We start from the raw sequence: 15961 nt of genomic DNA on the forward strand, positions 1-15961 counted from the left end.
ATAAGTCATAAACATATTAAAAACATAAATACAAATGATGAATGGGGAAAATTGCTAGAAGAAAAAAAGAGATAAATACTGATATCATCTCAGCCTGAGAAAAGCATTTTTTAAACATGAACCAAAGCAGTAACCACAAAAGAAATTATTAATTCACTACTTTTGTAAACTTAAATACTGAATTAAAAGGCAAACAATAAACCTGGAAAAACAACTGCTTTTATAACAATTTATTTTATAAGTATTTTTATATATCAGCATTATCTGTTCTTTGCTATCCAAAGAGTTCTTGAAAATCATTTAGAAAAATACAAATACCTGTACATTCACAAAAGGGATAATGCCCAACGACTGTAATAAAAAATGTTTAACTACTCTATTAATCAAAGAATTAAAATAATGTATTTTCCTCATTAGCTAGGTAAAAGGATAGATGCACTCAGAATACTAACAGTAGTTATCTCTGGATAGTGGGATTTGGAAGATTTTTTTAAAAAACTTAATGTGTAGTTTGTTATAAGTTTTTACAATGAAATTTTATAGCTAAAGAAAATATTATATTTTTTTCAAATAGCTTGGGGAATATAATACATGAAATTTAATATTCCTCAATAAAGGAGAAGACGTCTGTGAAAATAAAAGGAGGTCTCATCTTTCCAACAGAGTTCCCAAAACATGAGAGTGCCTCTCTTCACCCTCATACCACCAGCTTTCTGCTGCCCTAATTGCCTTGTTTTCACCCTTGCATTCTGTTTCTCCTTCACTCATGTGACTTTTATTTTTCCTTCTATTTTCTGGTCCACAGCCACGGTCATAAATGCAAGAAGCAAAATAAAGGAATATGTAATAACAATAACAACCAATATTGCTGCCACTGCTGCTACAGCAATGTTCTTGTTGTGTATTTAGTACTTACTAATTCACCTTTGTGATCAGAGGTTCCTTCAGTATTACTAAGCCATTGCCTCCCTGACCTGCTCCAAAGCAAAGCCAGAAAAATACAAATAGCTATATTTACCCCATAGTAAAAGTGGAAAAAGTAGGCAGAGGAAGCATGTGGAGTTTGGAGAAGAGAATGCAAGGTCACAGACAAAATGAAGGAGATAGAAAGCGTGAGTCTTAGAATTTGTCTCAGGAATATTTTCCCAGGTCATGTCTCTGTCTCTAACCTTTACCCTCCACCCGGAGAGACACCCACACCCACCAGTTTCCTCAGCAAAGTCTGCTGAAAGAATAAATCAATGAATAAATTATTCATTAGTAAATGAAAACATAAATGAACTTTTTTGTTTTCTTCCTATTACTCATATTCACAGCAATTTAATGATTTAATTGTTTTTCTTTATTTCTAAAACTTCCTTGAATTCTTAGAAAGTGTTAGGAGCTTTTGTAATGCTTCATTTCACCCAAAATTTATTTCTCTTCTACATCCTGAGTCACTTTCCTTATCAAAAGATAGTATAAAATACTAATTTGAATTATTAAATTTTTATTATCTGACTTAATTTTTCTACTCATATTTTATTACTTGAAAATTTTTATTTTAATATTAACTTATTATAACCTGCTGTATTCTAATCCTGTTAAACCCTGGCCCAAATACTAAAGAGTTTCTCTTCTCATTTTCCCACTTCCGTATCTCTGGGAATTATATGCATTATTTTCTCATTGGTTCTTACAGCTTACATCAATTGACTTTTGATTACATTTATTTCCAGTAATTTTTCTTTGTAAATGATAGCCCAGAGAAATTTTTTCCTTTTCATAAGTTGTCACAAATAATCTCATCCACAAACATTCATAATAAAATACCTGCTATTCTGTTGTAACAAAAGACAGAACTGTTATATTTCAGTTTCCTGCATATCTCTTCTCTTTTTATCTTATAAGTACTATTGTTTAAGGCCATAGACATTATGAACAGTTAAATTACAGTGATTATTATTCTAGTATCTAGAACAGTGCCTGACATATGTTAGATGCCCAATAAATATTAGTCAAATCAATAAAGAAATAACTACTTATGGATCACCAAATTAGAAGTGACAAATCCCTCTTGTAATTCCCATTATTCATTTAATAATTTTAAAGTGTCTTTGATCATCTCATTGACAAAATGATTAGCGGGCAACATTATTATTTAATAGTAACAGCAAAAACAATGAGAATAGTATAATAACTGAAGCATATGGTACTTGTTATATGTCAAACACTATTTTAAGTGCTTTACAAACGTTATTTAATTCTCACAACCACCGTATGAAGTGGGTACTCTTACTACTTATTTCACTTTATTTTACTTACTTTACTTTGCTTTATTACTACTTAATTATGAGGAAACAGAGGCACAGAGTGGCTACAGACACATGGCCAGGAAGTGAAAGAAACAGGACTTGAACCCAGATTCTTAAACCACTACACTATATTGCTTCTTCAAAGGCTAATATCTTACATCTTTTGCTTCAACTAAATTATAAGTTCCTTGAGGAAAGATCTTTATCCTTTACTCCCCGATACTACTCACAACTCTGATCTAATAATTAATACCTTACAAATTATCAGAATATTTAGGAGGTTAGCAGGCAACATCTTTACTTTTGATGAGATAGTGAAATAAGGACCTATAATTTGAAACTTGGAGTGGAAACATTCAAGTTTTCTGAAGCTATGAGCTTCTTCTCTTTTCCTTTCTACTGCAACCAATCCTTCTTAATGGAAGAGAAAATGGAAAATATCTGAACTAAACATAGATGATTATTTTTCATTGGGATGGTGGGCAGCATTAATACCAATAAACTTTTTGAGTATTTTTGGATTTTGTTGTACATTTACTATGTGCCAATCACTCTGTGATGAGATTTTAGGGAAGTCAAATTATTTAATCGGACAGTACATCTGAGTTTCCGATTATTATAATCACGGATATGCACAATTGTCTTAGAGTAACTCTAAGGTCATAGCTAAGGAGTGGTGAGGCTGAGATTCATGTTCCCCACCTATACTCTGAATAACTACACTATTCTCAAAGGAAGCCTTGACTTGGGACAAAAGGCTAAAATAATTCATTTTACATAATCCAATTGTCCCTGTCTCCTTCACCATCACACCACAGCCACACTCCATTTCAGCATTCCACAGTCTGAATTTCATTTGGGATACAATAGCTGAGGAGAAGTGAGAAAAAAACCTCTCTGCCTATGTACAACCACAATTGTATTCACTCTTCTATGGCATTAGCTGTGTTACACCCAGAAAAGAGGACAGACAGGAGACAGGTTTATACAAGCTCTGAAAGGTATATTTACAAGTATCACAAGACAAATTTATCCTATTGGATGAAGTCCTCTCTGAGTACAGATAAATGACACTGATATATCAGGTTAAATTGGGGTGGCTATATATGCCTTCCAAAACAAATATAAATGGAATACATTTTATATACTTCCTATAAAGATAAGTCTTAAGCAAATAAAGCTAAAACTGGCAACCCAAAGAGCTTTGGGACACATCAACATCTTGAATTGTTCTTCAAATGTTTTGGAGCTTAATGAAAAGCCCAAAACCCTTTAAGCCAGAAGATTTTTATATCCTTGAGGGTATAAATTTAATACACATGTTTCTGAGTCGTTTACACTTAAGTCATTCAAGTAATGTTTTGTAAGTGTCGTCTCGATGTCTACGATATCTTAGGGCATTTTATAACTCTTTCTTCTTAAAAAAAAAAAAAGGTCATGTTTTTCTAAGAGTAAATAAATTTAAAATAACAAAGTATTCCAGATCACTGTGTTCATCCAAAGCAACAAATTCTTGAGTAAATTCTCATCCTAGCAATGTCTTTTAAAAATGGATTGACATTTGCCAATTTTACACCATACACTTTTATGGAGGGAGATAGTTTTGTACTTAAATGAGCTCAATTCCATATACATAGCCTACACATAGCTCATATATTTATCAAATAACACTGTAAACCAATGTGCAATGCACTTTAAATGCAGATAGTACATGAACAAATAGACTTCTGGAAGGTTGTCCTAAGGTAGACTCTGGAGGCAATAGACTTTGGGGCAGAGATCTGCATGCAGGAAGCTTTCCAGAGAGAGTGTGAAGTGGAGAAGGAAGCAGGATTGGGTAGGAGAGGAGCTGCAATGCAGTTGCAAGGAAACTCCTCAACAGACGCCTCAGCAAGCCCTGAAGCATGAATGGACCTTCGGAAATATCCCAACAAGGCAAAGGAACAAGTTCCCTGTAACCCCACATCCACCAGTCACTGCACATAGACTGACCCCAAGAGACAGGGACACAATCTTGGACAAAGCAGATACTTTCAGCTAAAGGAAATTCCCTTGAGAAAAGGAAGATCTGGGAGGAGTACCACAGTGTCCACTAAAAAGATCTGTCGGATTTTTTTGAGAATTAATCCTCTGTGAATATAAAACCTACCTAATCTTTTAGTCTGATAACAGTACAAGTTAAAGCATATACATTCACTTAATCAGCTGGTAAAGACATGATGTAAGCAAGCCTATTTCAGACAAATTTCCACATTTACCATAGAGCTTTCATTTTATGACAAGGAACATGCAATATCTGGAGGTCTTTACTCAAAGTAAGTTCTCCTCTTGTCCCCCAACATGATTCTCTCAGATATAAAATACCAATAAAAAAAAATACATTATGAAAAAAATGTGTGGCTGTAGAGAAAACATCAATGTTAAAGACTCAGGAGAAATTAATCCAAATTTCTATTACCTAATATTTTCCTTTGCCTTTGATACTTCCCATTCAATACTTGATTCATTATTTTATTCATTCAGTAAACATCGATTAATGGCTCATTATATTTGAAATTAAAACATAAACTAATAATGTAGAGTGAAGCCACCAAGCACCATTTGGAATAACAGAGAAAACATATAAACAAATCATTGTGATATCATAAAATAAAATACCAAGCCAGTATGTCCATGAAATTCCTCTAGATGCTGACAAAATTCCTAAATTCTCATTCTGGATTCAAACTTCATAAAGTCCAAGATTCTCCAGGATATTACTTCCAATTTACATTCTTAGGGAACTCCTGAACACAGAATTTCTCCCTCTCAGACCTCTAAAGCTCAAATCACAATTCAAAGTACTACAAGTATTCCCAGGGGCTATCAACCAGGTCCTGACCTCCTCAGCAGAGCTAATCCAAAGTGGAAATGAGGTAGTCAACAACTGGGCCCTCCTTTACATAAGATTCATTTGGCAGGCTCTTACTGACCCCAACTATATGCCAGGCACTGGTCTAGGAGCTGAACACAGAACAATCAGCAAGGCCCCTCCCTCAGGAGCTTACGTGCTAGGGGCAAAAGCCCAGCAACAACCAGATAGAGAAATATGTATTATGTTATCACACCCTGCTAGGTCCTATGAGGGAGATAAAGCAGAGGAAAGGAAGAGAGGAAAAGAGAACAGGAACTTTTTAAGATAGCCCAGATAGAGGAGGGGATATTTGAGAGAACAGAGAAGAAAGAGGGAGAGAGTCAGGTGGATGTCAAGAGGAGAGTGTTCCAGGCAGGAGAACACCAAGGCTTGGGGACAGGAACGTGCTCCCTGATCTCCCAGGGCAGCTCCTCTGCTAGCTATGGTTGGTCATTCACCCCATGGCACTTACTTCATGCCTTCCCCAATGTGAGAAAGCCGCCTGAATTCCCACAATTAAACTACATTAACGTATCTCTAAAATATGTCTTTTCTACTAGATATCAATTTTGAGTTGTTTAGGTCTAAGTTACAAACTTCGCAGGAGTAGAACTCAGTTGTCATCAGTCCTGTATCCGAACAACCTCACTGCTGCTTCCACGTTCCAAACAGAGGGACACTCCCGCTTCACAAAGAAAACTAGCTAAAACGATTTATGAAAATATTGCCTCTGAAATCAGCAGAAATCCAAGAGTAAACCTGAAAGACCTATATTCCAAGATCTAATATAAGACTATAGAACGGTCCATTTTGTTTGTTTGTTTGTTTGTTTGTTTGTTTTTAGAGTCAGGGGATACATGTACAGGTTTGTTGCATGGGTATATTGCATGATACTGAAGTTTAGGCTTCTAATATCACCCAAGCAGTGAACACAGTATCTGATAGCTACGCCACCCACTAGAATCTCTCTTATTTGATCCAATAGCGATTGGTTAATTTTTTAAATTTGGGAAATAATTTAACATTTATGTGTGTATGTGTATATACACATACACACACAGGTATGTATGTACACATCTACACTTTTATGTATGTTCCTAAATACATAAACAATATATATACACACTACATATATATATGTACACATTTATATTGTACATGTGCAATTTTCCACATTATCTCTTCACTTAGAATATATAAACATACATCCACTCACCATCCTTTGGGTATTGAGGCAAGTGCTCAAGACACATACATAGATTTCCATTACACCATTCGTAAATATGATGATGGGGGTCAGCCTTTCAAAGAAAATAATCTTCACTAATAGTCAAAATGTGCTATGATGTCATGTTACTCCATCATTTGTCATTAGCCCTTTAAGACCTGGTCATTATGAAGCCAATACCTTTAGTAATTTCAGTCAAAGTTCAATTAGCCACCCAGTTCTTTGATCTATATCTAACAAACACCTTAGTGACCAAACAATGTTTAACTATGTTGACTAGAAATATTAGCATAAGAGTAACCTTAGGAAAATCAAGTTCCAACTCTACATTTGCAAGAGAACACATTTCTTGGGTAAACTCACCTACATAAGAAATCACTTTGCTCTTCATGTACTTTATATTTCTCTTTCCCATTCAAAATTGTTCTGTATCCCTGAAGAGAAGGTAAAACAAACATATGGCCTTCCAGTAAAAGACAGCTGAAGTTTAATAACATCCTAAGTCTACCGTTGGTGATTAGGGAACAGATTAAAATTACCATTTGGTTTCAGAGTTTGCTTGGCTGTTAACCTACAAAACTCAGAATCCATATACTGGTCAATCATTTCCAATCTTTTCACATTCATACTACTTAAGTTACAGTCAACCAGTCAACAAGTATTTATTGCTCTGCCAAATAGGTGAACTACGCATAGCACTAATAATTAATTCCTTTTAGGCTTGCATATTCTAGAAGTGGAGCATTAAAAAGAATCATTACCCATATAAAAGTAGAAACAAAAGAATATTGAGAAAATGTTTCCCAAAAGTGCTGGTGAATCTCTTTTTTCCTCTTCACAATAGAGACATCAGGAGAATGTGTTCAATATTTATTTATTAAGGAAAAGTGATTCATCTAGGAAGAACGCGAGACAATTTTATAATTGCTGTTTCACTTTCAAAGATGTTTAGAATTAACTTGTTGCTAAATGGAACTGTAAGATAATAAGCATCGGTTGTAGTTTCCTGTATTTTTTAGTTAGCATTACAATTAAATGAATGTGAATTAATTAACTGTTTAAAACTACAAAACCCAGATATTGTAAAAATTTAAGTAATTAACAAATTATATTTTAAACAAATGTTATGTTTGTACTACATTTCTACATTTCAATTACTAGGAGGAGGAAAGCACATTTTCCCCTTTTGGAAAAATAAAACACATTAAATGTTTTAATTTAAAACATTTATTCTGCATGATCCTGTAATGGTGGACACATGTCATTCTATGTTTTCAAAACCCATAGAATGTACAACACAAAGAGATAGCCCTAATGTAAACTACAAACTTTAGTTAACAATAATATAGCAGTGTTAGCTCATCGATTCTAACAAATATACCACAACAAAGCAAGATGTTAATAATAAAGCTGATGGGGTGGGGGAGGCGGAGGGAGTATTTGTAAATTCTCTCTACTTTCTACTCATTTTTCTATAGACCCGAAACTACTCAAAAAAGTAAAATAGAGTCTATTAACATGAGAGAGAATTCAAACGTTTTGATCATTTTACCTTTGTATTGATTAAAACTCAACAAATTAATAAAGTATCAGCTTTGACATAAACTTAAATATAAATTTCAATTTATACATTTCAATGATTTTAGAAATTATGCCACTATTGACAAGTTTTGATGCAGTAGTTCCTGTCAAGCACAAACACCATCATCTCCACCTTACTCCTTTCCTCCTTTTAGTTGCATGTACCTCTACCTTCGTTCCAGTTTGAGACTTGAAAATGACTGTGAACACTGGCCAAAGAGTGTGTGCAGATGTTCATTCAAACACAAATCCAACAATTCACACTTAATCAGAGAGAAAAGGCACATGGTATGAAATAGGGCATTGACCTGGAAGCTGTCACTATTACAGTGCAACTATGGGAATCTAAAAGCTTGGTTTCCGGGATATTTTTAAAAATCATAAGCTTTTAAAATACAAGGTGGGCAGGAAAATGATGGCTCAGTAATTAATATCTATTAAAATCCTCCTAGATATGTGAGAGAGAAGAAGAGAAAATTTTCAACTGAAGTATTAGTACTGGATGTTATTTTGAGATTCTTAAGCCTGTATTTTTTTTTTAATTTTAATATTATCTTTTATTTATTGAATAGATATAAAATATCATTTCAACATGTAATCAACTGATTGCATGTATTAATAAGATGTTTTACATTATCTTTTTTTTTTATTTTTTATTTTTTATTATTATTACTATTATTATTATTATACTTTAGGCTCTATGGTACATGTGCGCAACGTGCAGTAAGCCTGTATTTTTATAAGGTTGTTTATACCTGTCTGAGGACCCTAACTTAATCCCCAAGGCCACCAAAGTTCTGACAAAATCTTTCAGTCAGAAATTTTCATGAAGACTCAACTCTCCATAAAAGAAGCCAGGAATGCAAAGAATGCTTAAAACAACTCAAAATATCAGCCCATAAAGTAATACCTGTGGTGTATCTACTACCCATCTAACACAGAAATAATTTTCATGCTAAAAGTATTGGTACGTTGGTGACACAGATATATCAATAATTCATAGTTAAAGAGACAGTGGACCTCGGAAAATGTTCTGTAAAAATGAAACTTTGTTTCCAATAGGAAACATGTTTAAAATAGGAATTAAACTGTAATATTTATTCCAAACCAAACCAAACCAAAAATCCAGGAATGGAAATTAGGGAAATACATACATTCAAAATATCCATGCCAAGAGTCTGAAATTTTGCTTCCTTCCATAGTCTTGCAGGAGTAAGTCTATGACTCCTATTCCTCAAAGTAGAAACCCAGTAACTAAACAGAATTTTTAAGATGCCTCAGAATAAACAAAAAACAAAATACAAGTGATTACCTCAGTTGTCCGGATTATGTCTCTCATTTATTAACACTTCACTATTTCACTGTTTTGAGGTATCCTCCAGAGACACAACCTTCATTGTAAAAGTTTATTTAAACATTTTTAGCCACTTCTTTTCTCACTTTCTTTGTATTTCTTTCACCACCCCCAAATTCATTTCAACTCACTCAGACTCACTCTTTAGTTTTAAAAGCTACTTTACTTCAAAGCCTAACTACAGAAAAATAAAAACCATTACACTCAGGAAATTTCTTTAGTCGAGTGACATACATTAACCTCCTCAAAAATAAACAATGAAGTGGTTCCAGTGTTGTTAGAAATGGTTTCTGTTATTCAATTCATACAACTATACTTTAATCACAGATCAGACTCTTACTGTGTTCACCGAAGGCCTCCTCAATTGACAATTATCAAGTCTCCAAAGGTTGACTTGCCATTGATAGACCCACTCTCCCCTTGGGTGAGCTCTTATGACCTGGCCAACTCAGGAACAACACAAAAAATGTTTAAATGACTTAAAAATTCAAGAAGCCAAATTCAGGTTGTGAGGCAATAATATGAATAGAAATTTTTAAAATATTAGAAAAGTAGAACTCCCTTTGTAAAATAAACTCAACTCTATCATAGAATCTGTCTGCAGTACCAGCTATCACAAACTTTTATGTGTATCAAAATCATCTGGATCGTTAATTAAAACTGCACTAGTGGGCCAGGCGTGGCGGCTCATGCCTGTAATCCCAGCACTTTGGGAGGCTGAGGCGGGAGGATTACGAGGTCAGGAGTTTGAGACTAGCCTGGCCAACATGGTGAAAACCCGTCTCTACTAAAAATACAAAAATTAGCTGGATTTGGTGGCACATGCCTGTAATCCCAGCTACTCAGGAGGCTGAGGCAGGAGAATTGCTTGAACCCGGGAGGCGGAGGTTGCAGTAAGCCGAGATCGCACCGCTGCACTCCAGCCTGGGTGACAGAGCGAGACTCCATCTCAAACAAACAAAAAAACCTGCACTAGCAACAATTCTTGGGCAATGAGGCTGTTTGGAGCCTAGGAAAACTGCATTAGTAACAATCACCTTCATTCTACCAGGTAAGGTACAACCACTACCTTTGTCTTACCTCTACCTTTGCCTTACTTCCATCCCACCTGGATTGCTATCTCTGGATGCCCTCCCACTTCCCCATTGTTACAGATGAGGGAAAAAAGAAAATCTTTGCTGTCACTTGCTCCCTACAGAAGTGTTTTTTTTGCTTCTGTTTTTGTTTTCTTTCATGGCATGTTGTCACTTCTTACATTATAAAGCAAAACGTTAGAAGGAGTTAAGGTCCTACTTATGTATCATAAATATGATTTTTGTCTTCTATCTGGAAAGTGATATGATTTATGTTTGTTTCCAATAGCTTCACTTTAGCTTTCATTTCCAAATTAAACTATCAAGCTATCATATATAGATGCAGTTAAATTAAAATGTTAAATGAATGAATCAAAAAGGGAGAGATCTCTGGCCTTCCTGCCAAACATACCTCTTCCTGGACTAATGGCATTGTTCCTGAGTTAGTGAACTACTGATTTCTTCACTTGAGCTATCCATGCAGTACACCTGAACTATCCAGCTATCTCAATTCAGCACTACCCTTTGCAGTTCTGGTCATTACATGCTTTGGAGAACCCAGTAGCTAATATGCCCTGTTTACAAGTTAAAAGTTCATGTGACTTTCTATCAAGACTTACTGCAATCTGTTCAAATGTTGTTTTATAGTTGGTCATTTTGTTCACATTTTAGAAATAATCATAGTCAGTATGTTAAAAATATGTAACTTCTGTTAGAACTACACTGCTTTGCAAGCAGCTAACACTATGGTTAGAATTGTTTAGCAACACATTTCTTTCACTTCAGGGCTTGTGGGAAAGTAACCATATGTGTCATATGTCATGTAATTCTAAGCCAGAGCTGAGTGCTGAAATAAATTTTGAGTAGGGATCATTCTCAGCATTTAAAAGACTGAACTTCCAGATAACCTTGAATTGAACATGGATTAACCCAAGAAAGCAGAAGTCAAAACTTCAGGCTCTTACCAGAAATGGGCTCCAACAAATACAGGAGACACACATTATCGCCAGGAGCTGGATCACCATTTCCAAATGATGAGATCTGCCTTGTCTGTGCTGCTGACTTTTAAATTTAACTCTTAAAAGTGTAATTCCTGTGATTGCATTGCACAACAAAGAAACACCAAGGGCTAAGAGCCCCAGAAAAGAAAAAAGTAGAAGATAAAATCTATCTTCCCAGTCTTTGATGTCTTCTGTGTTGTAGAAACACCAGGTCCTCGACGCCTGAATTTTATAGTCTCGATGTCCAAGGATGGGCAGCAAAGCTATAAAAACAGCAAACAAGCACACACCACTTAACATAATTTTCACATGTTTGGATGTAATTTTCGTAGAATGAAATATTGGTTTTGTGACTCCAATACACCGCTCAATGGCCATCACACTGCCTAGAAGAAGTGGGCACAGACCAGAAAACACCATGCAGATACCAAAAATACTGCAAAGGACATTTGATTGGTCAAAGCGGATCCAGTCTTTATCAGAAGCGTATACAAATACTGCTATGGCTCCATTGATGAGATGGCCAAAGAAGTCAGTGATTACCAGGCCACTGGCCAAAAGCAGAAACGATGCCTTGGACTTCTGTCTAAATCTCTGATATGCCTTCATGAGAATGGCGATGGCAAGGCTGTTTGACAAGATTCCCACTGTCATGAAGATTACTGAAAAAAATACAGAAAGCCGGTTTTCCGTCTGGCAGGTTGTGTTTGAAAGAAGCGCAGCCGCAGGAGACACTAGCTGTTTGGAATTGTTCATGGACATTGTTGTGGAGATAAAAGCCAACCACTCAAGTCATCTCCCTCTCAAAACTGTGCAAGATTGCAGTCCAGACATCTGTAGGATAAAGGGAGAGGAATTATGAACACCGCATTACTGCTCATCTGACGTTTATGACTGAGGTGCCCCAGCGCCCTGTGGTGGGATGGGTTTTATTTGGCCTATCATAAGCAAGGTTGCATCATACTGAAAGCAGCTCATATCTGCCTGCGGTTCCACACTTCATTTTCAAGGTGAAGAAGCTGTCGAAATTGACCCCTTGGTTAACTTCTGTGGCCCCTCTGCAAATGAGCAACTCCTCCTCCTCCTCAATGTCCCCCTTACACATCACTGACACCTTAAAATTTTCAAGTTTTACAAAATCGCTACCAAGATTAGATTTAAACCCAATAAGGTTTTTAAAATCATAAGTCTATTAAAAAAGAAAGAGAGACTTTTAAAGTGTCTGCTCTTTCCTCTGGTGGGCTTTGTCCCCAAACTGAAGATTATTCCTCAGTTGAATGACCTGCTTGTCAGGCAGACATAACTATCTCCAAACTTTGGAAGGGGACCAGCAAGTTCATTGATGTTAAATGCGGATTTTCTGAATATGTTTCTAAGCATAAATCAAATAACAGCAAACCACACACACGTTGAACCCATGAAAAGCAGAGTGGTGAGTCTCTGGGAAGGTTTTCTGGTCTAGCTGTCCCTGTGTAGAAATTCTGATTCGCGATGAGGAAGGGGGCGGGCCACGCTCACTGTGCACCTCGGCCAAGATCCTGTCCAGTTACAGCTTCAGAGTAGCAACATTCAAGGCGAAGTATTTACTTGTCACTCTTTCCCTAGGGGGGTTGAAGCCTGAGTCACAGACACTGGATACACAAGGCCACGGCCACTCTTCTCCGAGCTAATTGGATTGGCGTTTCCCGAGCAGCTGGCTTTCCCGGAGGCTGGGAATTCCGGAGCCAGCCTTTCCTGCGCCCAGCCAGAGGGGGACTGCCTAGGCTGCCCCCAGGACGGTCGCCTCCTCCAGGTCTTACTCACAGTTCGACTTTCGCCCGTTACTACCCCCGCCGCCCTTCGGCCTGGCTTCACAACATTCTCTCCAAACTAACAAACTCGCTGAAACTTTCTGCAATTGCTCAAACGCCAAAGGGCTGTTTTCTCCCTCATCCCAGGCAGGGAGAGTGAGGAGGTCCCCGGGGGTGAGGAACTCGAAGTGCCGCCCGCAGGGAACACCGCAACGGCGAGAAGCGGAATCTGTGCCGATTTCCCTCTTCTGAGACCCTTTCTACCCAACCCCCCACCCAGAGCAGCTCAGAATGGGGATGGGTTAGCTCAAGTATCCTTCTTTCTCTACGCGTCTCCCTAGCTTGGGGAATCTGGTCCAAACTCAGTGTCAGGCGCAGCCAGCAGAAGCTGTGGCCGGGTGTCCCAGGGGTGAGTTGGTTAAATCTGGGTCTAGATAAGCGAAGCCGATGCATTGGGATCAGCCTCTGGAGGGGTGGTACCTTGTCATCCCAGGCCGCCAGCCGGGCTCTCTGAGGAGCAGAAGACGGAGCCGCTCTGTGTGCCATGGCGCCCCGCGCCGCCGCTGCCTCAAGTTCCACCGATCCCAGCGCGGAGATCCTGATCGGGCACCGGCTGTGGTCCAGCCACTCGTCCCCTCCGCACACTGGTTCCCTTAGCGCGGAACCTGCGGCGCGCGCTCGGCTCCTGGGATCCCTCTGCACCTAGCTGCACTCGCAGCCTGGGAGGGATGGGGCGCGCGAGTGACCTCCGCCTCTTCCTCTTCTCTCTCGCCTCCGCCCCCTTTTCCATGGGCACAGAGCAGAACTGGGAGAGAAGAGGGCACCGTGCTCGGATGCATCAGAGCTGCCCTCAGCCGCTGGACCAGCTAAAGAAAGTTTTGTTTTAAATTCATTTTTATCCCCAAGCCATCTCTGGGGATGCAAGACAGCAGTCTGGAGAGCCGAGGAAAGCCTAAGATGGCGTGTTAGGCTGTCAGATGGTAGCTTGCAGACAATTCATTCCAAGTCCAGCTCGAAACGCATAAAGAATCCAGGTAGAAAGAGGTTGTGTGCTTGAGGGAGAATTTTGTGGCAAATATCTCCAGGGAGTTAAAAACAGGTATTCAAGCCCAGTGTTGTAAATGAAAACGCTCACAGCCTTTAGGGTTCACTGTCACACAGAGGACTGGGACTGTTTCCAGCTTTCTAAGGAATGTGAAAAGGAAAAGGGATGAGATGACTTCTTAAAGTACACCTGCAGATAACGGATTAGTAACATTCCAGTGATTTTAGAAGTCCACTGGAGAGAGAATTTCTAGTGATATGTATACCCCAAGAGATGTGCGTCTAATAAATTTTGTGGAGATAAATTTGTGATGAAGTAATCTATTTTTTCATTAGGAATTACGATTTGAGCCATTTTATTCTGTAATTGCTTTTATCTAATATCGCTTCGACACATACCCATTAGCTGTGTCTCGTTTTTCTAGCTAAACACTTATGTGAATCTATTACTGACTTTTGCTCTTTTTATTGTAGTAAAATGTTGCCACTACCTATGTGAAAAATCAGTACCACATGGAAACGAACCCTGTTTCTCCATTCTAAAACCAGAAGGGACCTCTAAATTCCTGGAAATTGGAAGGGATCAAAAAATGAAAAAGCGGGATAAAATATATTAGCCATTAACTGTAGAAAGGAATGATTGCAGTTTTCCCCTGTGGTAGATATTGAGATTTTTTTTAAATGATATGATCATAACTTGTAAACTAAACTATTATTCAATTATGGTGAGGGAATTAAACATTTTGGTTAGATAACCTGGTTACTAGAGAAATATTATAAATGAATGGCCAGTATCCAAAGAACAATTGTGTGATAAGCTATACTGAAAATATGAATGACACAGAGTACTATTCTTTCCTTTATTTTTTAAAATATGTGAGTGCATATATAATTTTTTTCTTTTTTAAAAAACATGAAATTTTTGCACCTATTGACCCGTCCTCTAAGTTCCCTCCCCCTGCCCCGCACCCCCTAACAGGCCCTGGTGCATGTTGTTCCCCTCCCTGTGTCCATGTGTTCTCATTGCTGAACTCCCATTTATAAGTGAAAACATGCGGTGTTTGGTTTTCTGTTCCTGTGCTAGTTAGCTGAGGATGATAGCATCCAGGTTCATCCATCTCCCTGCAAAGGACATGATCTCATTCCTTTTTATGGCTGTATAGTATTCCGTGGTGTATATGTACCACATTTTCTTTATCCAGTCTATCATTGATGGGCATTTGGGTTGGTTCTATGACTTTGCTATTGTAAATAGTGCTGCAGTAAACATATGTGTGCATGTGTTCATAGTAGAATGATTTGTATTCCTTTGGGTATATATCCAGTAATGGGATTGCTGGATCAAATGATATTTCTGGTTCTAGATCCTTGAGGAATCACCGTACTGTCTTCCATAATGGTTGAACTAATTTACATTCCTACCAACAGTGTAAAAGCATTCCTATTTCTCCACAGCCTGCCAGCATCTATTGTTTCTTGACTTTTTTTTCTTCAAAAGTCATTAATTTTTATTTTAACTTTTTTTAAATTATTATACTTTAAGTTCTGAGATACATGTGCATAGGTATACATGTGCCATGGTGGTCAACCTATCATCTACATTAGGTATTTCTCCTAATGCTGTCCTTTCCCAAGCCCTCCACGCCCTGACAGGCCCTGGTATGTGATGTTCCCCTCCCTGTGTCCATGTGTTCTCATTATTC

The 15961-nt window shown here is 37.7% G+C and overlaps 1 protein-coding gene across 2 annotated transcripts in view; it reads right to left on the minus strand.

Moving 5' to 3' along the window:
- The window catches only part of PTGFR (prostaglandin F receptor), a 50404-nt gene extending 36036 nt beyond the window's left edge, over positions 1-14368 (minus strand). The window contains exons 1-3 of one of the 2 annotated variants that reach the window (XM_009248719.4): positions 13695-14353; positions 11389-12258; positions 6779-6849 (exon numbers count right to left, since the gene is read on the minus strand). In XM_009248719.4, the coding sequence (XP_009246994.1) occupies positions 6779-6849; positions 11389-12186 (869 nt within the window). In that variant the 5' untranslated portion in view covers positions 12187-12258; positions 13695-14353. Of the gene's footprint in view, positions 1-6778; positions 6850-11388; positions 12259-13694 lie in introns of both variants that reach the window. The other variant, XM_002810681.6, reaches the window with a different exon arrangement.
- Positions 14369-15961: the final 1593 nt, after the last annotated feature.

The sequence above is a fragment of the Pongo abelii genome, chromosome 1, assembly GCF_028885655.2.
Source record: "Pongo abelii isolate AG06213 chromosome 1, NHGRI_mPonAbe1-v2.0_pri, whole genome shotgun sequence".
Taxonomy (NCBI): domain Eukaryota; kingdom Metazoa; phylum Chordata; class Mammalia; order Primates; family Hominidae; genus Pongo; species Pongo abelii.